The sequence below is a fragment of the Oryctolagus cuniculus genome, chromosome 17 (assembly GCF_964237555.1).
Source record: "Oryctolagus cuniculus chromosome 17, mOryCun1.1, whole genome shotgun sequence".
In the NCBI taxonomy this organism is placed as follows: Eukaryota; Metazoa; Chordata; class Mammalia; order Lagomorpha; family Leporidae; genus Oryctolagus; species Oryctolagus cuniculus.
Window position 1 is genome coordinate 26,589,496 of NC_091448.1, and position 26,701 is coordinate 26,616,196.

A 26,701-nucleotide genomic window follows, 5' to 3' on the forward strand; every position below is an offset into this window, starting at 1 on the left:
AGTAGCCCACAACTCCGAAGTCCCCCACCTTAGGGTCAGCATTGTGGCAAAATTGATGATGCTGCAACCTGTAATGCCAGCATCCCATTTGGGTACCAGTTCACGTCCTGGCTACTCCACTTTCCATCCAGCTCCCTAATGATGTCCTGGGAAAGCAGCAGAGGATGGCTTAAGTGCTTGGCCCCTGCACCCACATGGGAGACCTGGAAGAAGCACCTGGCTCCTGGCTTCCGCCTGGCCCAGCCCTGGCCAATGCAGCCATTTGGGGAGTGGACCAGCGGATGAAGATCTCTCTAAGTCTGACTTTTAATTAAATAAATTAATTTAAAAAAAAAACTCCCCTTTACCCCCATCTCACTGCTAAATCTACAGATTTGTACCTTTTCTTCTTTCCTGCTGCAGTGCACAAAGATTTTTTTCTCCTTGCAGAAAAATGCCCTGACCTCGCCTTGGCAAGAACTTAGGTCTTCACTCCCTTTATCTTCCTCCTCTATAATGGGTTATTCCAAACATTAAACATATCCCAATTTCCCATCGTTAAGAAGCCTCCCACCTTTCACTTCTCAGGTTCGCTGCTTTTCAAGAAGAGTTACCCAACCACCCTTTGGCTTTACTTCCCCTTCACACTTCATCCTGTTCCTGTGTGGTTCCCAACTGCAAGGCTCACCCGACACGGTCAGGCCTCGCTTGTCAGACCCTCAGCCGTGTTCTCCAATGTTCCTCACTTTCCTTTGAGCTTTGCCTTCCTCCACTCTAAATCCTTCCGATCTCCCTGGGACTTCTCTGGCTTCTTCTGCCAAGGTCTGCAGCAGCATGTCGCAAATGCTACTTAACGGGCATCTGGTGTACCCAGGCCCACCGGGTTCAGGCTTGTTTCAAATAATGATGCACACTGCTTCATGTTATGAGATGGTCTTGCTATATGCCATCTTCTCTGATCGGATTTTTTTCCGCATTTACTCTGGCTGGATCCTTATTATTGTGGAGGTCTTAAATCACTTCCAGAGACCTCTGTTGCTCTTTGACAGCTCCCAGCTTTTTCCCATTCATAGTAGCTAATGACTAGATGAATGTGAATGTCTTGGGCTTGTTGCATCAATGCGTAGTGCCTTATATTTTATTAATTCATTTAATCGTCACAATAACACCCTATTGTAAGTGGGTGTTAAAATGGCAGTATAAACCCCATTTTATAGACGAGAAAACAAAGGCACAGAGTGGCACAGCTAGGCTTATGAACCCAGATGATTTGGGTGTAGAGTGCATCTCCTTAACTGTGCTAACTGCACAGATCCCAATTTGTATCCATGTCTTTGTGATTTCATTTCCTCAGCAAGTCTCCCTCACCAACGCAAGGACAGAGCAAGGATGTCTTTGAAAGGTTCTCAGAGTAGAGGCTGACATGTGGCATACAGAGTAAAGCGCCATCCAGCACCCTGCTAATGGGCTGAGGAAAGCAGCCAGAGGATGGCCCCAGAGCTTAGGCCCCTGCCACCCACGTGGGAGACCCGGAAAGCGCTCCTGGCTTTGGCTTCGCTCAGCCCTGGCCATTGCTGCGCCATTTGGGGAGAGAACCAGCGGATGGAAGACGTTTCTCTCGACCTGGTGCCCATATGGGATACTGGCACTGCAGGCAGCAGCTTTAACCGCTATGCCACAGTGCTGACCCCAGGAAGACGTCTCTCTCTCCGTCCTTCCTTCTCTGTAACTCTTTCAAATAAAGGAATCTTTTTTTTTAAAACAAAAAAGGTTTTCAAAGTAGCTTCAAGCTTAGTGTCTAGTATAGGCTAATATTCAGCTACTTGTTTAGCAAATGACTGTATAGTAAGTCCAGACTGGGTGGCATCAGGTGTAGCACTCAATCCTCATACTCCTCATGACCTTGCAGAAATCGCCTTGTCACTTCCCGCCTAGACTTCCGTCCCCGTCCACCTGGAGGCCCAGGACGGGAGCACAAAGCCAGGTAGAGGAGGCAGACTGGGAAAATGGAGTCGGGAGCCGGAATCAGGGTGCGCAGTTTCAGTCCCTCCCACTGGAAGATGGCACCGTGCGCTTTTCCCCCACGTCGGAGCGGCGTCCAAGCTGCCACACGTGGGTTCGCACCGCTCACTGTGCAAAAGCGCGGAAACTGGGGTAGGCAGGCTGCCGCGGTGACTCAACCGCGCAGCTCGGACAGGGGCGGAGCTCCGGGCGGCCTCGGCAGGTCCCGCCCACGGCGGGCCCCGCCCCCGCCCCGCGGAAGCCGGCCTGCCCTTGCCGCCCGGGCCTGGGCGTGGCCCCGTGGGCGCACGGCATGCTGGGAAAGCGCCCGCGCGGCGGCCATTTTGTCTTATCGGCTCCTCTGAGGAGGAGGCTTGTTCGGCCTGAGAGCGGGCCGAGGAGCTTGGCGACCGTGTCGCCGGCGTTTCGGTGTGCGGGTGCGAGGGCTGCTGGGAGCAGCCGCCCGAAAAAAGCACCATGATTTCTGCTGCGCAATTGTTGGATGAGTTAATGGGCCGGGACCGGAACCTCGCCCCGGACGAGAAGCGCAGCAACGTGCGGTGGGACCACGAGAACGTAAGTCCCGCGGGCCTTGGGCCTGTGCCCGGGCGCCGTGGGGGAGGGGAACGGCGCGGGCCGGGGCCCGGCGTCCGGGGGTGAGGGGCGGTTTGTTTTTGTTGTTCTAGTGTCGCGGGAGCCGGGGAGCGCCTTGGGCGGAATTGGAAAGCGCCGGGGTGAGGCGGGGAGACGCGGGAAAGGAAGGATGGGAGAATTTATTACATCTAGCGGCTACGAATTTTCACCTCCTGAAAAGGGAGAAGGGCAAATTCTTCCGTTATTTGGGCTGAGCGTCGTGTTTAGACTGAAATATCGGACCCAGGTTAGTGGTCGTGGCGGTATCTTTAATTCAGGAATTGTTTCACTTTCGGAGCTTATGTGGAAAAATAGAGGCAGAAACTTAGTAGTTTTTTCTTTTTTAACCGTGACGACTTACAGCTTGTTCTAATAAATCGCTCCTGTGGATAGTTGTCAAAGCTTTTTTTTTTTTTTCCGCCCAAAACTCACTTCATCCTCGTAACTGTGAACAGGGCTAAATACAATTTCGGTTTCGCAGGTGAGACTTGAGAGGCTAGCCCTAGGTCTTTGGCAGAAAAGTGGCGAAGCTAAACCTAATCTTTGCAGTCCTGCTCACTTTCCCGGTCTATGAAATAGGCTGTCTGCAAATGCTGTAGTGTATTTCATATGTTTTGGTCTCGTTTTGAACGATTGTAATCGAACGTGATACTTCTAAAGCAATCGCTTAATCAGAACATGAAGAAACAGTTCAGTGGATAATGTTTTGTAAAGAAAATTAGTTGCCTAGTCTTTTTAAACATAGACTTAAACATAGTGTACATTTTTTCTTTTGCAATGCAGGAAAACAGGTTGATGCGTGCGTGTAGTACTCCAGTAGTGTGTTTTGATGAAGTTGGATTGGGGGTGCTACATGCTTCCAGAGTAGTAATGAAATGTTCTTGTGATAGAACTCTTTGTGTGGGGTGTTTGTGAAATTACACGTTTGTCACTAATGGGAAATGTGAATCTTTCTGAAGGGTTCATTTTTTTGGACGTTTGTGCAGAAGGAGACTGAGTAACTTTGTTGCTTAACTAGATGCCTTTTTCCTTTCTAGATATCTCTGTCACAGAGAAGTAACTTTTTCAAATTTTGTCTTCCAACTCAGTAACTTTTCAGTCTAAGCTTGCAATGGCTTACAATATTGCGATTCAACCTATATGCAAATAGTACTCTTATGTATTTTGTATTAAAGAGTAAAATGTTTAATTTCACTCAACTGGTGCAGCCTTGTCTCTGCCCCCTTGTTTTGAACACGTGTTGTGAAGGAACATGTTGCAGTGTATTTGAAGGATTTATAAACCCAGAGGCACTCAGAATAGCAATTTAGATTTTATATCGTATCTGGCATAATCTGCTTTACTTTCAGTTTTAGTGCTTTGCACTGATTTTAACTTTTTAGTGTTTATCACCATAATATTTAATGCTTTTAATGACAGATTGCATTTCATTTTAGATTTAAGGACTTCAAGTCAGTTACTAGCATTTCAGTTTCATGTCTTCAGGGAAAAGGTAGGTGGTGTTGACCAAGAACAAGATGCCTCTTCTAATGAGTTGTTGGAGAGGTATAGTAAAGCTAGGGAAGCTCCTGATCACTTCCGGGTCATTTGCACACTCTTGTGTTGTTGACTGTTAGTGCTAATCCTGGAGGGATGGACAGACCCAACATATGCCTCTGAGTATTCATTAGTGTCATGTTAGCCTGACATTTCAAAATATTTTTGCATACCTGTTTGGAAATTTTTCTTTGCCACATTTGCACTAGATGGAAGAGACATTTCACCTGGGTGGGGTTCTTTGTTTTCATTTGGAACAGAGACATCTAAAATATCACAAGGAAGCAACAGTGTATTAAAACTCCAGTTGTGGCATCTATAGATATTTGAATCAAAGTGAAGACTTTACCTTAGTGTTAAAATGTAGTCCCTAGAGACCTGTATTTGCTTGACATGTGGAATTTGTTTTGAATGTGGATTTTCATAGCCCAGCACCCCTTACCCCCACCGATGCCTGATTGTGTAGGTCTATGGAAGATGTGCACAGTTGAATTTAATCAGCATTAATTTGGTAATAGCTTCTAAGATTGTAATTTGAACTCGTTTCTCATAGCAGTTTTTTTGTTTCCCTTTAACCATGTGTGATCAAGCTGGATTTTGGAGAGGCTGCATTTTAAGTGTAGGATGCATCTGTGAGGCAGAATATGGGCCATTTTTAATGATGTATAGGGAATCTTGGAAAGTGCTTTACCGAGTTGGTGTTTTACAGGCATTTGTGACTTTGTAGATTGTTGCAGTTTGTCTGCTTTGCTTGATTAATCCCAAATAACCTCATTCCATGTGGGAAGATTTCACAGCTTCTCTGGAAGGCACTAGGGGCCATATTATTAGAAAATTCTAGGAAATGGTAAAGTCTAGTTTGAACCTTTTATTTTTTTATGTAATATAGGAATTTTGTAGCTTATTGAGATTTTTGCATTCTAGATCTCAACCCAAAAGTGAAATAGCTTAACTCTTAACTGTGATTCTAATATCTGAAAATGAAGTTTCTTTCATCATTTATCAAGTTCAGGAAGGTTTAATAATTTGTGAAGGGAATTGAACCAGATGCCCTTTTCGAAAATCTTTGGAATAATAGCAGATGTTGTATCGTTACTGATACCACAAAGTTTTAAAGAAACAGTAGATAGTTGCTGGCATTTTGGCATAGTGGATTAAGCCACTGCTTGTTATACCACTATCCCTTAGGGGAGCTCTGATTGGAGTCCCAGCTGCCTTGCTCTCTGTCCAGCTTTCTTCTAGTGTGCATGGGAGGGCGGCAGAGGATGGTCCAGCTGCTTGGGCCCCATCACCCAAATGGAGCTCCTCACTCCCGGCTTTGGCCTGGCCCAGATCTGCTATTGTGGCCTTTTGGAGAGTGAACCAGTGGGTAAAGGTACTCCCACCCTTTTCTCTGTGTGTCAGCCTTTCAAATTTTAATTTTTTTTTGTTTAATTTAGGATATTTGAAAGGCAGAGTTAGAGAGGGAGCTGGAGCAAGGCTGAAGCCAGGAGTGTCTTCCAGGTCTCCCACGTGGATGCAGGGTCCCAAGCACTTGGGCCATCCTCTTCTGCTTTCCCAGGCTATAAGCAGAGAGTGAGATCAGAAGTGGAGTAGCCAAGGTACGAACTGGCACCATATGAGATGCCAGTGTTGCAGGCAGCAGCTTTACCTGTTGTGCCACAACACTGGCCTCAATAAACTAAATCTTAAAAAAAAAAGTAGATAAAGCTTCTGTTTACATGTTGAAAATAAATTCTAGGGGCCAGCACTGTGGCACAGTGGGTTAAACCATGGCCTGCAGTGCTGGCATCCCCTTGCTAGGTGCCTTGGAAAGCAGTGGAAGATGGCCCAAGTCTCTGGGCCCCTGCACCAATTTGTGCAACCTGGAAGAACCTCCTGGTATTGGCCTGGCCCAGCCCTGGCTGTTGTGACCTTTGTGGGGGGTGAATCAGCAGATGGAAGATCTCTCTCTAATGCTACCTTTCAAATAAATAAGTAAATTTTTTAAAAATAAATTTTTATTATTTGAGTGGCAGAGAGGCGCCCATGTACTGGTTCATTTCCTGCATGTCTAGGCTTGGGCCAAAGGCAGCCTAAGATAGGGAGTGCAGTCCAACTCTTTTACTTGGGCAGCAGGAACCCAACTACTTGACCACTTACTGGTGCAATCTTAGGGTTTGCATTAACAGGAAGCCAGGAGTCAAGAGCAGAGCCAGGACTTAACGCAGGCACTCTGATCTGGGATGTGGGCATCTTTACTAGGCCAAATATCTGCCCTTTGATAACATTTTTAAATGTGCATTTTGAGAGGGAAAATTCGAAGCAGAAAATTAATAATTATAATGACATGTATTATAAATGTTTTACCAATAATTGTAATTCAGAGTTACTAAAATACCGTCAGAAACGTAGGCGTTTTTTGCCTTTTCTATTGTACATGGTAAATATTGATGTCTCAGAATTACCAGCAGTTCATGTGTTACATGTACAAACTGCTGTTTGCTTTTTCTCCCCAAAATACACAGAATTAGAATGAATATAATAAATTTTCCATATACCATACTCAATTCAATGTTATCAGGAAGTGGCCAATATTCTTTATCTTCTACACTTTTTTCCCTTAATTTATTGATGGAGGGAGGGAGCGAGAGAACCACACACTGTTGTTTTAAAGCAGTTCTTGGGCCGGCGCCGCGGCTCAATAGGCTAATCCTCCGCCTAGCGGCGCTGGCACACCGGGTTCTAGTCCCGGTCGGGGCACCGGATTCTGTCCCGCTTGCCCCTCTTCCAGACCAGCTCTCTGCTGTGGCCCGGGAGTGCAGTGGGAGGATGGCCCAAGTGCTTGGGCCCTGCACCCCATGGGAGACCAGGATAAGTACCTGGCTCCTGCCATCGGATCAGCGCGGTGCGGTGCGCCGGCTGCAGCGCGCCGGCTGCAGCGCGCCGGCCACGGTGGCCATTGGAGGGCGAACCAACGGCAAAAGGAAGACCTTTCTCTCTGTCTCTCTTTCTCTCACTGTCCACTCTGCCTGTTAAAAAAAAAAGATAAAGCAGTTCTTTTATTTCAACCTCAAAGTCATTATGTATCTCTAAGATAAAATATTTTTAAAAAACATACCCAGGGGCAGACATTTGCCTAGTGGTTAAGGTGCTAGTTGGGACACCCACATCCCATGTCACAGTTTGAGCTGTTACTGATTCGAGCAGGTCCAGTTTGAGTTCTAGTCCTTTGACCTGGCCCAGTCTTGGCTGTTGCGGGCTTTTTCAAGGTAAACTAGCAGATGGGAGTTCTCTTTGCCTTTCAAATAAATTAAAAATTAAAAATATAAGCACAATTTTTTAAAAGATTTGTTTATTTGAAAGGCAGTTAGGAAGAGACTGAGAGGTCTTCCATCCATTGGTTCATTCCTCAAATGGCTGCAATGGCCAGGAGCAAGGAGCTTATTTCAGGTCTCCCACGTGGGTGCCGGGGCCCAGGCACTTGAGCTGTCCTCTGCTGCTTTCCCAAGCACATTAGTGGGGAGCTGAATCCAAAGTGGAGCAGCCTGGACATGAACAGGTGGTGGCTTACCACGCTAAGCCATAATGCTGGCCCCAAGCACAATACTATTATCACATTTAAAATGCTAAAGTATTTCCTATATATTTGGTTTTTTATTTTTATTTATTTTTTTAAGATCCATCTATTTATTTGACAGGCAGAGTTAGAGAGAGAGGGAGAGACAGAGAGGTGTTCCAAATGCTGATCCTCTCCCCCAAATGGCCACAAAGGCTGGAGCTGGGCCAATCTGAAGCCAGGTACTTCCTCCGGGTCTTCCACATGGGTGCTGGGGTCCAAGTACCTGGGCCAATCTCTATTGCTTTCCCAGGCCATCAGCAAGGAGTTAGATCGGAAGTGGAGCAGCCGGGACCCAAACCTGTGCCCACAAGAGATGCCAGCGCCTCAGGAGGATGCTCAGCCCACCACACCCCTACGCCCCCTATTTGTATTTCTGACTTAGGAATAGCGTGTGTATGTTGCTATGCATGTGTCAGTAGACTTGATTTTCTCACAGTGAAAGAAGGCAGGTTAAGTTCATAACTACTTTTTTTTAACTAACACAGTACTTCATTGTTTATGAAATGTTTTAAGTTTTTGCATTAATTTTTCTTGGACAAAAATGTAACAGTAGTATAAATACAGCAGTTTAGCAGGCCATCAGTGTGATGACAACAGATTTGAAAGAGTAAGCACTTTCATAACAACATAAATATTGCCCATAATGGGGGAAAATAAGGTACAGAGGCTACATAGGAAAGATGCATCTAACCCCAACTGGGATAGATGTTCATGAAACACCTCTAAGATATACTGGCCTTTGAGCTACTGGACCTAAAAGATTGGACGGGAGAAGCCGGAGGAAGGGGAGAGGGAGGAAAGACAAATGTTACTAGGCTGAAGAAAATCAGTCCATTTGGGAAATTGTATATAATGTTATAGCTGGAGCCCTTGTTTGCTTTTATTGGGTGAATGTGGCTAGATAGGCAGGAACTTGGTTTTGAGTGGTTTTTACAAGCCTTGTTAAAAATTTGGACTAAATTACATTGGGAAACAATAGAAAGTTTCTAAACACTAGAGAAGTTTGCTGTCTGGCTGCTGTGTGTAGAAAATTAATAGAAATTTTACCAAAATTTTAATTTATTTAAAGTGGATGAACCATGGCTGCAAAATGCGTAATAAAATTAGAGACAATCTTTTTAAAGATTTATTTTATTTATTTGAAAGAGTTACAGAGAGAGGCAGAGTTAGAGAGAGGTCTTCCATCCACTAATTCACTCCCTATATGGCTGCAGTGGCCGTAGTTGGGCCAGGCTGAAGCCAGAAGTGTCATCCATTTCTCCCACGTGGGTTCATGAGCACCTGCATTAGCAGGGAGCTGGATCAGAAGTGGAGCAGCTGGAACTCATGGAATGCCGTTGCTGCGGGGTAGGATTTTAACCTGCTGCGCCACAGAACTGGCCCCTAAATCTTCTTTAAAAAAAAAAATACTTTTATTAAAAGTTTTCTTTAGGCCGGCGTCGCGGCTCACTAGGCTAATCCTCCACCTGTGGCGCTGGCACTCTGGGTTCTAGTCCCTGCTGGGGTGCTGGTTTTGTCCCGGTTGCTCCTCTTCCAGTCCAGCTCTCTGCTGTGGCCCAGAAAGGCAGTAGAGGGTGGCCCATAGTGCTTGGGTCCTGCACCCACATGGAGACCAGGAGGAAGCCCCTGACTCCTGGCTTCGGATCGGCGCAGTGCTGTGGCGGCCATTTGGGGGGTGAACCAACGGAAGGAAGACCTTTTTGTCTCTCACTGTCTATAACTCTGCCTGTCAAAAAAATTTTTTTTCTTTGTAGGTGTTTATCCATTTTTTCAAATTTTTTTAAAAAGATTTATTGTTTATTTGAAAGAGTTACAGAGAAAGGAAGGGACAGAAAGATCTTCCATCCACTGGGTCACTCCCCAGATGGCTGCAATAACCAGCACTGGGTCCGGCTGAAGCCAAGAGCTTCTTCTGGGTCTCCCACATTTGTGGCAGGGGCCCAGACACTTGGGCCATCTTGTGCTGCTTTTCCCGGGCCGTTAGCAGCTGGATTGGAAGTGGATCAACTGGGACATGAACTAGCACCCATATGGGATGCCAGCGTTGCAGGCAGTGGCTTTACCTGCTATGCCACAACACCAGTCTTTTTGCCATGGCTGGAGAGCTAGCATCATAGCTCAGTTTTATGGAGCCATGTGCCAAGCACTGAGCTAAGAGTTTTACCAAAGAAGAAACTGAAGGGGATGGGGTGGACGCGGGGGTGCTAGTTTAAGAACTTTTCCAAGTTCACACAGGTCAAATGAGAAGAGCAGCAACTTGACTCCAGGCGGCTGTCACCTTGCTCTTCTGTGACCTAGTGAAGACAGACATTAAAGCAGTCAACGCATGATCATGTCCACTATACAATGAACACTGGAAGGGGAAGAACATGGTGGGTGGAGAAGGAATAACAGAGAAGGGTGGGTGGGAGGGGATTTTGGGAAAGTGTCTGGAAGTGCTTTTTAAAGTTTTTTTGAAAAAGATTTTTTTTTGAGAGCTTCCATCCACTGATTCATGCTCCAGTTGGCTGCAACAGCCAGGACTGGGTCAGACTGAAGCCAGGAGCCAGGAACCCCATCCTGGTCTCCCATGTAATTGGCAGAGGCCTAAATACTTGAGCCATCTTCTGCTGCTTTCCCAGGCCCATTAGCAGGATGATTTGATTCTGTTTAAGCTTAGGGAAACTTGTGATCAAAACTTTTTTTCCCCAAAGATTTATTTATTTATTTATTTTACACAGAGAGAGGAGGAGAGACAGAGAAAGAGAGAGAGGTCTTCCATCTGCTGATTCATTCTGCAAATGGCTGCAATGGCCAGAGCTGTGCCGATCCGAAGCCAGGAGCTTTTTCCAGGTCTTCCACATGGGTGCAGAGGCCCAAGGACTTGGGCCATCGTCTTCTGCTTTCCCAGGCCATAGCAGAGAGCTGGATGGGAAGTGGAGCAGCCGGGACTCGAACCGGCACCCATATATGATGCCGGCACTGCAGGCAGCTGCTTTACCTGCTACGCCACAGCGCTGGCCCCGATCAAAACTTTCTAGTTATATTTACAATATATCTGCATTCTTTAACTGGTAGTTAAAACTGTTGATGAGACTGAACTCTTCAAATACTGCTGGTTATTACTTTAAAAAAAATTTTTTTTTTTTTGGACAGGTAGAGTTTACAGAGAGAGAGACAGAAAGGTCTTGTCTTCCATTGGTTCACTCCCTAAATGGCTGCTGTGGCTGGCGCGCAGCGCTGATCCAAAGCCAGGAGCCAGGTGCTTCCTCCTGGTCTCCCATGCGGGTGCAGGGCCCAAGGACTTTGGCCATCCTCCACTGCACTCCCGGGCCACAGCAGAGAGATGGACTGGAAGAGGAGCAACCGGGACAGAATCTGGCGCCCCAACTGGGACTAGAACCCGGGGTGCTGGCGCCGCAGGTGAAGGATTAGTCAAGTGAGCTGCGGCTCTGGCCTATTACTTTAAATTTATGAAGAGTATAGATCACAGTTATGTTCACAGAATTCTAGTGTTGGCCTCTTACCCCCACTGCTCACCCCCCTCCCCATGTTATCAGTGCTTCCCACCTTTGGTCATCAGTTATCTAGGTCCATGGTGGACATTTAGTAAAGACTTGTCTGAAAGTTTCTTTCAGGGATTACCATTAAATGCAGAGTGCTGGCATTCAAAGATGTTAGCAATTAACTTAAGTCTACAAGTAAATGAATTCTGTGTTTTAAAGATTTATTAGTAAGGGAGAGAGATCTTTCACCCACTGGTTCACACCCCAAATGATTCCAGCAACTGGGGTCTGGAACTCTATCTTGGTCTTCCATGTGGGTGGCAGGGCACTTGGGCCATCTTTCCCAGGTGCTTTAGCAGGGGGCTAGATTGGAAGTAGAGCAGCCGGGACTTGAACTGGCACTCTGATATGAGATACTGGCATTGCAGGCAGCAGCTTAATTTGCTACAGGTTTTTTTTTTTTTTTTTTTTTTAATCACTGACAGCTTCATTTGAAGCATCCACATATGTACTACCAGTTTTTCTTTTATTTCTTTTTTGCATTTTTAATTAAGCATCTTCAGTCCCTCAGGAGAGTTAAGCAAAAAGTTTAGGTATAGAAATTATTAAATAGAGTAACAGATAATTTTGATGTATCAGTTAAAAGGTGAAATAGTAATCAGTGAAGAGTAAAGAGCATACTGGATTGGCAAAATGGGATGTAGTCTGGATTTATTAAAGTAGCTGCATGTTCAGGGTAGGTCATGTGGTTGATCTCAGTTTTCTCCTCTCAGATGGAGTCAGACTAAATAAGGTATTCCTAATTAGTCCACATACAGATGTGTCTCATCAGTAGTTAAAATTCAGGGTAATTTGCCCTTTTCTTCCAGGTTAATAAACATACATAGTTTAATCTTCACTAGACTAGTATGAGATACCATCTCTATCTTTTTAAAAAATTATTTATTTATTTGAAAGGCAGAGTCACAGAAAGATCTTCCATCCACTGTTTCATCCCACAAATGGCCACAACGGCCGAAGCTGAGCTCATCAGAAACCAGGAGCTTCTTCTGGGTCTCCCACATGGGTACAGAGATCCAAGCACTTGGACCATCTTCTACTGTTTTCCCAGGCCATAGCAGAGAGCTGAATCTGAAGTGGAGCAGCTGGGACTAGAACTGACACCCATATAGGATGCCGACACTGCAGGCGGTGGCTTTACCTGCTGCACCGCAGCGCTGGCCCCAATGTCTCCTTTTTTAAAAGATCTATTTATTTGAAAGGTAGAAACAGAGAACTTCCATCTGCTGGTTCACTCCCCAAATTACTGCAGTGGCTGGGCCAGGCAAAAGCCAGGAGCTTCTTCGGGCTCTTACATATGGGTGCAGGGGCCCAAGTACTTGGGCCATTTTCCTCTCATCATTAACAGGGAGCTGGATTGGAAGTGGAGAGGAACCAGCACTGCAGGTGGAGGCTTAACCCTACTGTATCCTTTTTCAATATGAGGAAACTAGGTTCTGTAGTAGATAATTGGCACCAGTTTAACTTGAGCTATCTCTGAAGAGATAGTATCTCTTTCATATGCTTAGTATTCTTTTTTGTATGCTAGTGTTTGGCTGGTTGGTAGCAGCTGGATTGCTTTGGGATGGTGCTGGTCAAAGAAAAGACCAAGGCAAAAGAGAGTTGGGACTTTCAGCCCCAACCTCAGGGGAAGGTATGAGACCTGTGTCTAAAAATGGGTATAGTTTGAGTCAAGCTGCCTCTTGGTGAAATCGGAGAAGACCCCCTAAAATTTACACAGAAATGTGGCCCCTTAAAGTTCCATAGAAATGCTATGCGGGGTGCCACATGTGCCACTGGAATTTGGGGTGCCTTACGATTTCACCACAGGCTTATTACTAAATCCTCGATATTAGTAACCCAAGAGGGTTCTTGCCTCATATTTAGAGAAGAATTCTAAATACTGGCACAGATAAATGAGGCAGCATGGTACGTTTTAAGCTTTTATTTAGTGAGAAAGATGCATAGGAGAGTGAGAGCTTTATTTAAGAGAGGGAGGTGAATAGGGGTTCATACCAAGCACCAGGAACCAGCCACGTGGATGAGCATCGAGGCCTGGATCTGGGCCAGGAAGCCTAGAGCACATGGCCCAAAGGCCAATCGCCCTGGAGGCACGGGGCTACAGCAGGCCCCCTTCTGACAAGAGGCCAGGGAAGAAGATCACCTGGCCCGGCTTTTAACCCACTTCCAGAGGGGAGTGGCATAGCGAAGGCGTGGTCTTTCAGTTCACAAATCTAATTAATTTTAGCCTGTATGCCTGCCTACTTCATTGGGATGCCCACCTCTGCTTCTGATTCGGCATTCCTGTTAATGCGCCAGATGATGGCTCAAGTACTTAGGCCCCTGCCACCCATTTGGGAGACCCAGATGGAGCTCTTGGATCCTGGCTTTGGCCTGACTTTTGGAGCCATTTGGGGAGTAAATCCGCAGATGTAAGATCTCTCTCTCTCTCTCTCCCTCCCCCCCCCCCCCCCCCGCTACTCTGCCTTCAAATAAATGGAAAAAAAAATTTTTTTTTTTTAAAGATAGGGGCTATTGTTGTGGCATAGTGGATTAAGCTGCTACCTGTGATGCCAGTGTCCCATAAGGGTGCCAATTCAAGTCCCAGCTGCTCCTCTTCCGATCCAGCTCCCTTGCTAATGCACCTGGGAAAACAGCCTAAAGTGGCTAAAGTACTTGGACCCCTGTACTCAGGTGGGAGACCAGGAAGAAGCTTCTGGCTTCAGCGTGGCCCAGTCCCAGCTGTTGTGACCATTTTCGGGGGTGAACCAGTGCATGGAATATCTGTCTGTCTCTAACTCTGCCTTTCAGATAAATAAATCTTTTTTTAAAAAGTCGATAGTAGAAAATACTGTTAATTGTGTCAGACCCACACATCTTTCCTTGTATTAAAATAGAGGAGTGTGAAAGTCACTAATTTACCTAATTAGTATGAGTGTAGTTCAACAAATGTAATTGTCTTTATATTTAACTTGGTTGAAAGATGGATATTTCAAGAAGTGAGAAAATAATTACTTGGGCATCTTTTTACAAATTTTTTTTTTACCAAAAAAACATTTTTACAAAATGAAGTTAACTATTTCTTTGTTTTTTCCTTTCTAGGTTTGTAAATATTACCTCTGTGGTTTTTGTCCTGCGGAATTGTTCACAAACACTCGTTCTGATCTTGGTAAGTAAATTTTCCTTGTAACTTTCATCATTTTTGTGATTTTTTTTTTTTAAGAAAATGGTTCTTTATAATTCTGAGAAGCTCTTAAAGATTGCTAAGTAATTTCTTACTGGCTTGCTTACTTGAATTTTAATGTTAGTCTGGTTAAATATGGTTTAATTAAACATACATGTCTATTTCCACTCCCTCTCAAAACCCCACTAAAATGAAAAAAGTTTTAAATGATGTAAATGGAAGAGGCGATAATGTTAGAGATGTCAGCAAATTTTTGGAAGATGACAAGTGGATGGAGAAGTAGCAGCAAACTCAACAGAGCAGAGAAACCTGCATCCTAAAAGCCTGCAGAAGGGGATGCTTAACAGAAGCAAGTGTTTGATCAGCAGAACCTTGGACAGGCTCAGGATTTGGAAGCACCAGGTACCACAAAAGGCAGGGTTGAGTAATGGGGCTGAGAATGAGTGTCGGCGTTGACACTGTTGACCTTTTTGAAACTGTTTTTGGGGAGGCTGTCCTATAATATTATGGGATGTTAAGCAGCATCCCTGGCCTCTGCCTGTTAGATGGATGCCAGTAGCACCTTCTAGTTGGGACAGACAAAAATGTCTTCAGGCATTGCCGAGTGTCCTCTGGGAAACAAAATTGCCCCTGGTAGAGAGTCATTAGTTTAGGTGGTCCTGTGCATCTCTTGATCCTGCCTTTCCTTCCCTATGCCCCAGGAGAACAGAGGGTTTTTTTCTGGAGACATCAACCCTGAGACACCCTGGTTATATGAACCATGAAATGTAACAAATAATTGAGGATTTTTCTCAATTCTTTCAAGGATGATACAGAACTAGTATCATTATAGATACATAAGTGTATCATTAATTTATTATACACAGTGCCTGCCTTAGAGCATGAAGAACACATTAGGGCTGAAAGAGTTTAGATTTGGAGATCCCAGATAGAGCACAGGGCAGTAGTGAGTATAAGTGAGATTGTAAAAAAGATTAAATGAATCTGGCCGGCGCCGCGGCTCACTAGGCTAATCCTCCGCCTTGCGGCGCCGGCACACCGGGTTCTAGTCCCGGTCGGGGCGCCGGATTCTGTCCCGGTTGCCCCTCTTCCAGGCCAGCCCTCTGCTGTGGCCAGGGAGTGCAGTGGAGGATGGCCCAGGTGCTTGGGCCCTGCACCCCATGGGAGACCAGGAAAAGCACCTGGCTCCTGGCTCCTGCCATCGGATCAGTGCGGTGTGCCGGCCGCAGCGCGCTGGCCGCGGCGGCCATTGGAGGGTGAACCAACGGCAAAGGAAGACCTTTCTCTCTGTCTCTCTCTCTCACTGTCCACTCTGCCTGTCAAAAAAAAAAAAAAAAAAAAAAAAAAAGATTAAATGAATCTGTATTCTTAATAGTGGGGTTTTCCTCTGCCCTATTCCTAGAAGGATACAGCCAGATGTTTTTCCCCAGGTAGAAGAGGATTCTTCCCTAGACAAAGTGAACAGTTCCAGAGAAGTGATCTCTACAGGTACTGATCCTTGAGGTATCTCCTTAAAGAAATATTGCCTAACTTTCCTGTGCTAAAGCCCGTTAGTTGACAAACACTGCCTATGCATAATGGGTCAGTCAGATTTTGGGAGTGTCTATTAAAAATCAATTGCCTGCCAAGGAACAGCAGCCAGACACTGAAAAAAACACCTTTCACATGAAGTAGAGGCAAGAGATGGAGATTTTAAAGGAATTAGAGATTATGAGAGAAGCAGAATTTTTTTCTTCAAATCTTAACTAAATGTAGTATCTTTAGAGAAATAAGGAAAATATAGAGGATATTTGCTGGAATGTTGGACAGACAAAAATTTTAAAAAGTTATAAATCAGTTCAATACTTGAGTAATAGTTTCATAAAACGGGGAGGAGATTCACAAAGAAATAACATTTAAAAAAATTTGGAGTACTGAATGACATCAATCTCTAAATTGAGTGAGTCCTTCAAATGATTGGTACATAGATGAAAAAGGTTTACACTCTGAGGCACATCTTTGTGAACTTACAGAAGGCACGAGAAATATGTAGACTGTAGGATTGTGAATCAGAATGGCCTTTCAGTGACAACCTAGGAAGCCTGAAGACATCGGAGAAACACCTCAGGTTCTGAGTGAAAGTACATTTTTGGGGAGGTGTTGTGGCATAGCAGGTAAAGCCACTGCCTGCATTGCCAGCATTCCATATGGGCATCAGTTCCCAGCTGTTCCACTTCAGATCCAGCACCTGCTAATGGCCTGGGAAAAGCAGAGCACGATGGCCTAATTGGTTAGACTCTTGCCTCCCCCATGGGAGACTCTGTTGAAGCTCTTGGCTCATGTGGCCCAGCCCTGAACGTTGTGGCCATTTGGCGAGTGAACCAGCAAATGGAACATCTCTGTCTCTCCCTCTTTCTCTGTAACTCTGGCTTTCAAATAAATCTTTAAAAAAGAAATTACATTTTTAGGCCGGCACCGTGGCTCAATAGGCTAATCCTCCGCCTTGCGGTGCCGGCACACCGGGTTCTAGTCCCGGTCGGGGCGCCGGATTCTGTCCTGGTTGCCCCTCTTCCAGGCCAGCTCTCTGCTATGGCCCGGGAGTGCAGCGGAGGATGGCCCAAGTCCTTGGGCCCTGCACCCGCATGGGAGACCAGGAGAAACACCTGGCTCCTGCCTTCGGATCAGCGCGATGCGCCGGCCGCAGCGGCCATTGGAGGGTGAACCAACGGCAAAGGAAGACCTTTCTCTCTGTCTCTCTCTCTCACTGTCCACTCTGCCTGTCCAAAAAAAAAAAAGGAAATTACATTTTTGTTACTAGCTAAACATCAAAGTGTAAAGGTAAAAAGTATTTCCCATGGACCTTTTCTCAGTAAACTTCCCCAAAACATTTGTGTAAGCAATGAAGAATTAGAGCAAAACTAGAATTAGAGCAAAAACTAGAGTTAGTGAACTGTATCCAGTACAGAACAGAAAAGGAATTCTTCCAGATGATGATTTTAGTGAGCTTAGAAAATTGAAGTAGTCAAAGATAAGCATCGCAGATTGAAGTGAAACAGATGGAAGAAAATGAAATGATTATCTGATATATTTTGAAGCTTAAGAGAAACTTAGAGATAGTTTTATCACTGAGCTAGTGTTTGAGAAGAATTTGGAAGTAGATACATAGAAAACTAAGCTACTAAAAAAATTCCAAGAAAAATATAATGCATCTTTTGTTAAGACTGACAGTGAACAACATTGACATAGTCAAAATACAAACCTGAAATTTTGCTGAATAGATTGATAAACCAAGAAAAGTGAACATACAAATTATATTATAAATATGGAAGTAAATTCCAGAAATAGCTGAAAGAGTCAAAATTGGTTGCTTTTTAGAGATGAGAAGGAGTAAGACTACTAGGGTGCTAGTCTTGTCTTGTTTGGCTTTATGTGCAAGTATTTGAAAATAATAAAACGGCTATGGTGGTTTGAACCAGAGATCTACTCCATCAGAGTTTTCTTTGATAGCAGTAAGAAGCAGTTTCTTTTCTTCTCATTTCTGCCATCCCTTCCTTTCTTCTATTCCTATTACTGAACTTGGAAACCCAGGAGACCAATTTCCATGTGGTATTTGGACATAATGCTTCATGGTTTAGTAGGGTCAACTTAGGCATCTACAGACTACTCAGTGATAAAAGGATCATTTTTCCTTTTAAAAAATATTTTGGTCAAGAGAAAAGGTTAATATTAAATAATTGATACATTCACATATATATACCATATTTTTTCCAGGTCCTTGTGAAAAAATTCATGATGAAAATCTACGAAAACAGTAAGTTGTTGAGTTATTTGTTTTCCTAATCATTATTTAGTTTAAAGGAAATATGGATTAAAGACATAATTTAATATGAATATCTAATAGAGGTCTGAACACTGGGAGTAGGAATAAAGCTATGTGACGTTAATGATACTAGCCATCATCTGAGTGCATATCATATGCCAAGCCTTTTTTTTTCCCCTCCGCTTTCACACATTTGGTTTTTAGCAGCTCCAGGTTTATAGATGAGACTGGTTCAGAGTCACAGATCCAGTATGGTGGCAGAGGTGGCTGTCATACCTCTGTGTAAAGCCTGTGCGCTTAGCCAAACAATTAAGTACACTGCCTTCCCTTCACTAGGATGAAGGTCAATCAGCAGTTCATTCCGTATACACCAGTTTTTGTTCATCAGCCTAAAAACAAGTCCTTGTGACTAGTTAGGATATGTGAGTTATAACGGGTGAATTCTTGGAAAGTTGTGTTTGTTTTTCTTTTTATTAGGTATGAGAAGAGTTCTCGTTTTATGAAAGTTGGCTATGAGAGAGATTTTTTGCGATATTTACAGAGCTTACTTGCAGAAGTAGAACGAAGAATTCGACGAGGCCATGCTCGTTTGGCCTTATCTCAAAACCAGCAGTCTTCTGGGGTAAGTAAGTGTAAATTGGACTTAGTCTCCGTAAGCGATCTGTGTTCTCTGGAGGCCCAGTGACCTCCCTTGTTCATTACTTTACTCTTTTACAATGATATCAAATTTCTTTTAGCTTTTATTAGGATGTTTGGTATCTTACGGCTTTTTCTCTTTAAAAAGCAGTAACTGGTGATATGACTAGCAGAATTTGAAGATAATTGAGTTATTATCCTTGGGATTAAACATTTTAATTATTAAATGTAAATATTATATATGGTATATGAGAAGCTGGATATTTAATTTTGGTTTTTTGTGTGGTTTTTTTTTGTTGTTGTTGTTGTTGTTGATAGTATGTTTATTATCTTCAACAGGCAGCTGGCCCAACAGGTAAAAATGAAGAAAAAATTCAGGTTCTAACAGACAAAATTGATGTGCTCCTGCAGCAGGTGAGAATGGTGCACATTGATGTCCGAAAATACTTGGAATAGAGACTTACCACTGAAGACATGGATGGCAAAAAAAAAGCATGAAAAGATGCTCAGTACTATTAGTTCATAATGCCCCCTCCCCTGAAAAAAAAGCCCTACATGGAAACAACACAAATGTTCATTCACAGGGGAATGAGTCATTAAATTATGTATCTATAAGGTGGAGTATTACTCAGTAATAAAAAGTAAATACGTAAAAAGTATGAATGAATTTTAGACTTAGTGAAAGAAGCTAGACCAAAAAATGAATACTGTGTAACTCCACTTACATAAAATTTGAGAAAATTAAAACTATAGTGACAGAAAGCAGATGGGTGGTTCCTTAGGAATATGTATGAGAATGAGGGTGGAGTAGATACTTAAAACCAGGCAGGAGAGAGACCTCTTTGGATGGTGAAAATGTTCATTATCTAGATGGCTGTGATGATTTTATTATGGTTGTATCCAATGGTACAGAGTTGAATTATGCACCCTAAAAATGCTTATTTTATTGTATGTCAGTTATACGTAGAATTATTTAAAAATCTTAGAGGATTCAATAAATGAAACAAAATCAAACCTAAATCATGAAGCTTAGGGAATAAAGAAAATACTAGAGTACTTCAGAAAGTTGATGGGAAAATGGAATTAAAAGATGATGTGGGCCAGCACTGTGGCTCACTCGGTTAATCCTCCGCCTGTGGCGCTGGCATCCCATATGGGCACCAGGTTCTAGTCCTGGTTGCTCCTCTTCCAGTCTAGCTTTCTGCTGTGGTCCGGGAGTGCAGTGGAGGATGGCCCAAGTGCTTTGGGCCTCTGCACCCGCATGGTAGACCAGGAGGAAGCTCCTGGCTCCTGGCTTCGGATTGGTGCAGCGCCGGCCATGGCGGCCATCTGGGGTGTGGACCAATGGAAGGAAGACCTTTCTTTCTCTCTCTGTCTGTAACTCTACCTGTCAGGTAAATTTAAAAAAAATGTATTTTCCATGAAATTTTTTAAAAGATTATTTATTTGAAAGAGTTAGAGAGAGAAGGGGAAAGACAGTTCTTCCATCCACTGGTTCACTCTCAAATGGTTGCAGTGGCCAGGGCTAGGTCAGGCCAAAGCCAGGAGCTTCATCTGGGCCTCCGTATGGGTGGCAGGGCTCCCAGCATTTGGGCCATCTTCTGCTTTCCCAGGCCATGGACTGGAAGTGGAGCATTTGGGACACGAACCAGCATCTGTGTGGGATGCCAGTATTGGAGGCAGTGCTTTACCCAGCACATTGCAACACCAGCCCCTTCCTTGAATGTTTTGAAAACCATGGTTAGAATGGAGTCTTTTTTTTTTTTTTTTTAAGGGGTGTGTGTGTGTGTGTGTGTGTGTGTGTGTGTGTTTTACGTTTTAAAGGCAGTTACAGAGAGGCAGAGAAAGAAAGAAAGGTCTTCTATCTGCTGGCCCACTCTCCAAATGGCTACAATGGCCAAAGCTGGGCCAATCCAAAACCAGAAGCGTGGAGCTTTGTCTGCGTCTCCATGGATGCAGGAGTCCAAGGATTTGGACCATCCTTCCCTGCTTTCCCAGGCACATTAGCAGGGAGCTGGATTGAAAGTGAGCAGCCAGGCTTAAACTGGTGCCCATGTGGGACACCAGCATTGTGGGTGGTGACTTTATCCACTGTACCACAGTGCTGGCCCCAAAAAGGAGTCTTGACTGTTTTTTTCCCCCTGCCTTTTCTAGATTGAAGAATTAGGATCTGAAGGAAAGGTAGAAGAAGCCCAGGGAATGATGAAATTGGTTGAACAGCTAAAAGAAGAGAGAGAATTGCTTAGATCTACAACTTCGGTGAGTGATAACCTCCTTATACATTACTCAGGTGTTTGCTATGAATTACTTAGGATCTATTCATATTTCAAAACTTTAGAAAATGATTTTCTGATGTCCCAAATTCAGATCCAGCCAACTTTTCTTAAAGGGCCATATAGTGGATAGTTCAGGTTTGCAGGCCACACAGTCTCTGGAGGCTACTAAACCCATCCATGTCTTTATGTCCTGAAAGTAACCTCAGACAACATATGAACAAATAGATGTGACTGTATTCCAGTGAAATTTTATTTACAAAAATAGGCTCTGGACACTGACTTAAGAACCTGTGCCTTAATCAAGCTTGTTTGAGTCTGAGTTTTATTTTCAGTTATTGAAAATTTTTATTTTCATTAAATGGCAGTGCAACACAGATAGAAAGATCTCCCATCTGCTGGTTCACTCTGCAGTACTTGCAATAGCCAGACCTTGAGCCCAGAACTCCATCCACTTCCATGTGAGTGGCAGGAACACAAGTACTTGGGCCATCACCTGCTGCCAGGCACTTTAGCAGGAAGTTCGGTTGGAAGTTGAGGAGCCAGAGCTTGAACCAGTGCTCTGATAGAGAATGTAGATATCCATCATGAGTTGTGTCATAACCTCTATGCCACAATGCCTACCCTGTATTTTCATTTTTGTTAAAAATGCTCAGTACATATATTTACCTTGGTTAAAATTTGACACTCTTTAAAAATATCTTCTACCTTCTTACTTTTAATTCAGGAATTAAAAATATTAAAAAATATACATATTTTAGATTTCTTATGATGCAGTGTAATTGGTCATTGGTTTCCAAGTACTGAGTAAGGGTTCAGATTATACTCAGTGAATTCAGTTCCTTAATGATTTTTTAATATGGATACCATACCTGTTGAATCTAAGCGAGAAATGAATTTAGACTAAAATAGATAGCTTTCTGAAAGGTGGTAAGTTTTCAAGGTGATGTGGGCGGTCAGTAAAGTTGAGCAATGGGTCTCATCACTGGATGATATGTCAAGTTGGTTGTTCTTGCTGTATTTACCTCTCCAAAAGCTGACCAGTTGCTGACCAGTGTTGTGGCTTTAGAGAATGGAAAATGGTGATCACACACACACTAGAAATCTGTTCTGAGTGTTAAGATTTTTTGGGGTTTGTTCTTTTTTCCTCAGATACCCTTATAAACTGACTTATCATTTCAGACAATTGAAAGCTTTGCTGCCCAAGAAAAACAAATGGAAGTTTGTGAAGTGTGTGGAGCTTTTTTGATAGTAGGAGATGCCCAGTCCCGAGTAGATGACCATTTGATGGGAAAACAGCACATGGGCTACGCCAAAATAAAAGCTACTGTAGAAGAATTAAAAGTAAGTTTTTAAATAACTATATTTTGGTAAAACATGGAGATGTAAACTTCTTGGTATTTTGCCAATGTATATAATTACTTGAAGCAGTGATAATCCCCCATGAAATTCTGCTACTCACCAAGCTATCAAAGTGCTTTCTTCAAAATATTTGAAATTTGGGGAGAAGATTCTTGGATTTAGTTAAGTAATGATATCATATTTGTATAGTTGGTATCAGATTTTCTATATTTCCCTTAAGCAGGGGTGGGGAAAGTCCCACCAGTGTAAGGCCCACAAAACCTTTGCTCTGGCCCTGCCAGGGCAGCTACAGATAGGATTTGAAATTCAGTAAATCCATAGCAGGCTAATTTTTTTGAAGTGATACTGTGGCTTCAGAGCTGCACTTTTTTTTTTTTTTTTTTTAATTATTTGAGAGGCGGGGGGTGAGGGTGGTCTTCCATCCACTGGGTCACTCAGCTGCAATGGCCAGAGCTGCACTGATCAGAAGCCAGGAGTTTCTGGGTCTCCCACAGGGTGCAGGGTCCAAGCACTTGGGCCATCTTTTGCTTTCTAGGCCATATCAAGAGCTGGATCAGACAGAAGTGGAGCAGTTGAGACTCAAACCTGGCGCCCATATGGGATGCTGATGCTGCAGGTGGTAGCTTTACCCATGACACCACAGTGCTGGCCCCAGCAAGCTAATTTTTCAGTTAATATGTTGTATGGCCTGCAAATGATGTGATATAAATATCCAAATGGCCCTTTGCAGCAAAAGCTTTCCCCACCCCTGCCTTAAAGCCACCAAATTTCATAAAGTGGCATACAAATTGCTTCATCGTATCATGGTTTGACAGTGTCCTTAAGGTTATAGTTACAAGAATCCAACTCAATTTACTTAGGAAAAGTTAAGAAAAAGAACCGAAGAACCTGATCGTGATGAACGCCTTAAAAAGGAGAAACAAGAAAGAGAAGAGAGAGAGAAAGAGCGGGAGAGAGAAAGAGAAGAAAGAGAAAGAAAAAGACGAAGAGAAGAGGAAGAGAGAGAGAAAGAAAGGGCTCGTGACAGAGAAAGAAGAAAGAGAAGTCGTTCAAGAAGTAGGCACTCAAGCCGCACTTCTGACCGAAGATGTAGCAGGTCTCGGGACCACAAAAGATCACGAAGTAGAGAAAGAAGGCGGAGCAGGTACATGTAACACATGTGACAATATCCTGCACATCATACATAGTCAATAAACCCTTAGAATAGTGTACTTGGGAAGCTTTAAGTCTAGGAATTCCTCCACTTTTGATGGTGTCATGTCCTGATAAACTCATCTTAAGTTGAAAATACTGTACATTGATAATGCATTTCATTACTGTAACCTGCTGGACATCATAGTTTAGCAACACAGTTCACTATAGAGTGTTGGCTGATTTTGGTGAGTCTTGTACCATGTATCACTGACTTGGGAAAAGATCAGAATTCAAAACAGGGTTTCTACTAAGCACAAAGCACTTTCGTGCCAGTGTAAAATTGATCTATAATAAGTTGAGGACTGTATCCTTAAGTGCTAGGATAGATTATGAGAGGTAAGTCAGTGAATGGTTCCATCTTCAGGGAAGTTTGCTATTTGTACTTAAGAGGTTTGACACAAATCTTTTTAGGAGGTCGTCATACCAGATGGCCTCTTAAAATGCTCCTTTTCTCACTGATTATAAGAAGACTTAAAAAGAAGTCAGTTTTACTGTTTTAAGTTTTGCTTAATCTTGTTAATTGTTCAACAGTCCTTCTGCAAGGACTTTCCGTGTCGTAATACCTGCTGAAGTTGTTTTCTATTTTGGTTAAATTATTAAGAAGTAGGGATCGACGAAGAAGCAGAAGCCATGACAGATCAGAAAGAAAACATAGATCTCGCAGCCGGGATCGAAGGAGGTCAAAAAGCCGGGATCGAAAGTCATATAAGCACAGGAGCAAAAGTCGGGACAGAGAACAAGATACAAAATCCAAGGATAAAGGTTAGTTTATAGAGAATTCAGTTCATTAAGAGACTGTTTTCATACCCTTATCTCCCCACTGACTTTTTCTTTTTCCAAGATAATTTATTTGAAAGGCAGAGTTACAGAGAAGCAGAGGCAGAGATTTCTTCATCTGCTGGTTCGCTCCCCAAATGGCCACAATGGCTAGAGCTGAGCCAGGTTGGAGCCAGGAGCTCCAGGGACCCAAATACTTAGGCCATCTTCCCCTGTTTTCCCAGGCACATCAGCAGGGAGCTGGATGGGAAGTGGAGCAGCCAGGACACAAATCAGTGCCCATATGTAATGCCAGTATCACAGGGAATGGCTTTACCTGTCATGCCACACAGCACTGCCCCCCCCCCCCCCCCTTCTCCAGACACAGCCAGAGTTTGGTTTCCAGCTGTGCTTTTCCTCTTCAAAGGACCATCCACCATTTAGGAGACTAGTGTACTTTTCCACCATTCCTGCTTGATATCTGAGAATGAGAGTTGACCTAGTGTTCCCTTAGAACATGTTAAAGACCACATCCTTCAGTTGGTAACCAAAGATTTTTCCCTCTAAATTCTTCCAGGCATTCTGTTTCCTTTTAGGGAAATTTTTACCTTAGTAATTGGCTTTTTTTTTTTTTTTTTTAATTCTTGGTGATGTTTTGTAATATGTCATGCAAAGTAAATGTACATTGATCTTCATCTACATCATTCACTTAGTAACTTCTGAGTTCTTCGAAGTTAAATACCTTACATGTGTAAGGTATTAACATACCCTTTTCCTTTGGTTTTACTGTGTTATTAGCACAATAAATACGACTTTGTTCTTGACATGTTTTCACAATAGTAGTTTCATATTTCACCTTCGCCTTTATTGAACAATAATTATTTCCTCATCAGGGTTTTCTGTCTGTCTTTTCTTTGGATTCTTTAAGCATCTTCCATTTTATGCTGACCAGACTTGCGCTTTGCATGGTTTTAAGAATGCAAGAAAGGACCTGCTTGTAATGTTCTCAGCTTTGCTTGTTCCATCCCATCCTGCCTACCTGTGTTTGTGTTTGATCTCCAACATTAAACACATATTGGCATTCGAGTTTATTATACTGGTTTTATATTTTTTATAGCTGTCCTGTTTTGTTAGATTCAAAGTTTATGTTATACTGAGTTGGAGAACTAGCAGCAGAAACAATGGATGTGTTTTTTGGCTTCTGCTTTTCTTTTCCCTTTGTAGGTACAAGTTTTTTTAAGATTTATTTATTTGAGAGGCAGAGAGAGAGAGAGAGGTCTTTATCTGAGGTTCACTCCCCAAATGGCCACAACGGCTGAAACTGGGCAGATCTGAAGCCAGCAGCTTCTTATGGGTCTCTAATTTGGGTGCAGGGGCCCAAAGACTTGGTCTGTCTTCCACTGCTTTCCCAGGCACAATAGCAGGGAACTGAATCAGAAGTGGAGCAGCCGGGACTTGAACCAGTGCCCATGTGGTGCTATGCCACAGCACTGGCCTGGCAACCTCTGATTTTAAAGTATTTATTTAACATATATCACCCTTTTCTATAAGATGAAACAATAATTAAAATAAGAATGAGGACAATATTTTTAAACTTCTGTAGGAGATGTAGAGATTGCTTCTGTGGGCCAGTGCTGTGGCGTAGGGGGCTAAGCTTCTGTCTGTGTCGCTAACTTCCCATGTGGGCCCCAGTTCGTGTCCAGGCTGCTCCTCTTCCCATCCAGCTCTCTGCTATGGCCTGGTAGAAAATGGCCCAACTGCTTTGGCCCTTGTACCCACTCCCAGAAGAGGCTCCTGGCTTTGGATTGGCTCAGCTCCGTTCCAGCTGTTGTGGCCTTTTTGGGAGTGAACCAGTGGATGGGAGACCTGTCTATCTATCCCTCCCTCTCTCTATAACTATCTCTTAAGTAAATAAATCTTTTAAAAAAATTGCTTCGGTGATTCCAAAGGTAATTGCTTCAAAGGGTTAACTGACGTTACATTAGTTTTCAGAAAGTTTCATCAAGTTTTTGTAAGACTTTCTGCATAATGTATTTTTCGGGTGAGGTGCCAACTCTTTTGAGCTAGGTAAAGGATATCAGAAATCAAATTAATCACTTCTGTTTTGAGAAGTTTCTTAATCCTGTATTCCTTTTGCTCTCCTGAATCCTCATGTGTGCCACTTAAAATAGTTTAGTTGCTTCTTTAGGAACAAAAGTAGTTAGATTTCATCAGGGCTGTCTT

General features: G+C 43.4%; 1 protein-coding gene across 6 annotated transcripts in view; it reads left to right on the forward strand.

Annotated features, from left to right (window-relative positions):
- Positions 1-2,258: 2,258 nt before the first annotated feature.
- Positions 2,259-26,701, forward strand: part of LUC7L3 (LUC7 like 3 pre-mRNA splicing factor) — a 28,752-nt gene continuing 4,309 nt past the window's right edge. The window contains exons 1-11 of one of the 6 annotated variants that reach the window (XM_070060858.1): positions 2,289-2,556; positions 14,377-14,443; positions 14,659-14,860; positions 15,889-15,946; positions 18,209-18,248; positions 18,735-18,879; positions 19,233-19,307; positions 21,048-21,152; positions 22,349-22,510; positions 23,389-23,672; positions 24,324-24,484. In XM_070060858.1, coding sequence (XP_069916959.1) covers positions 14,795-14,860; positions 15,889-15,946; positions 18,209-18,248; positions 18,735-18,879; positions 19,233-19,307; positions 21,048-21,152; positions 22,349-22,510; positions 23,389-23,672; positions 24,324-24,484 — 1,096 coding nt within the window. In that variant the 5' untranslated portion in view covers positions 2,289-2,556; positions 14,377-14,443; positions 14,659-14,794. Of the gene's footprint in view, positions 2,557-2,618; positions 2,861-14,376; positions 14,444-14,658; positions 14,861-15,860; positions 15,947-18,208; positions 18,249-18,734; positions 18,880-19,232; positions 19,308-21,047; positions 21,153-22,348; positions 22,511-23,388; positions 23,673-24,323; positions 24,485-26,701 lie in introns of those variants that run through there. The other 5 variants (XM_070060860.1, XM_070060859.1, XM_070060861.1 and 2 more) reach the window with 5 other exon arrangements.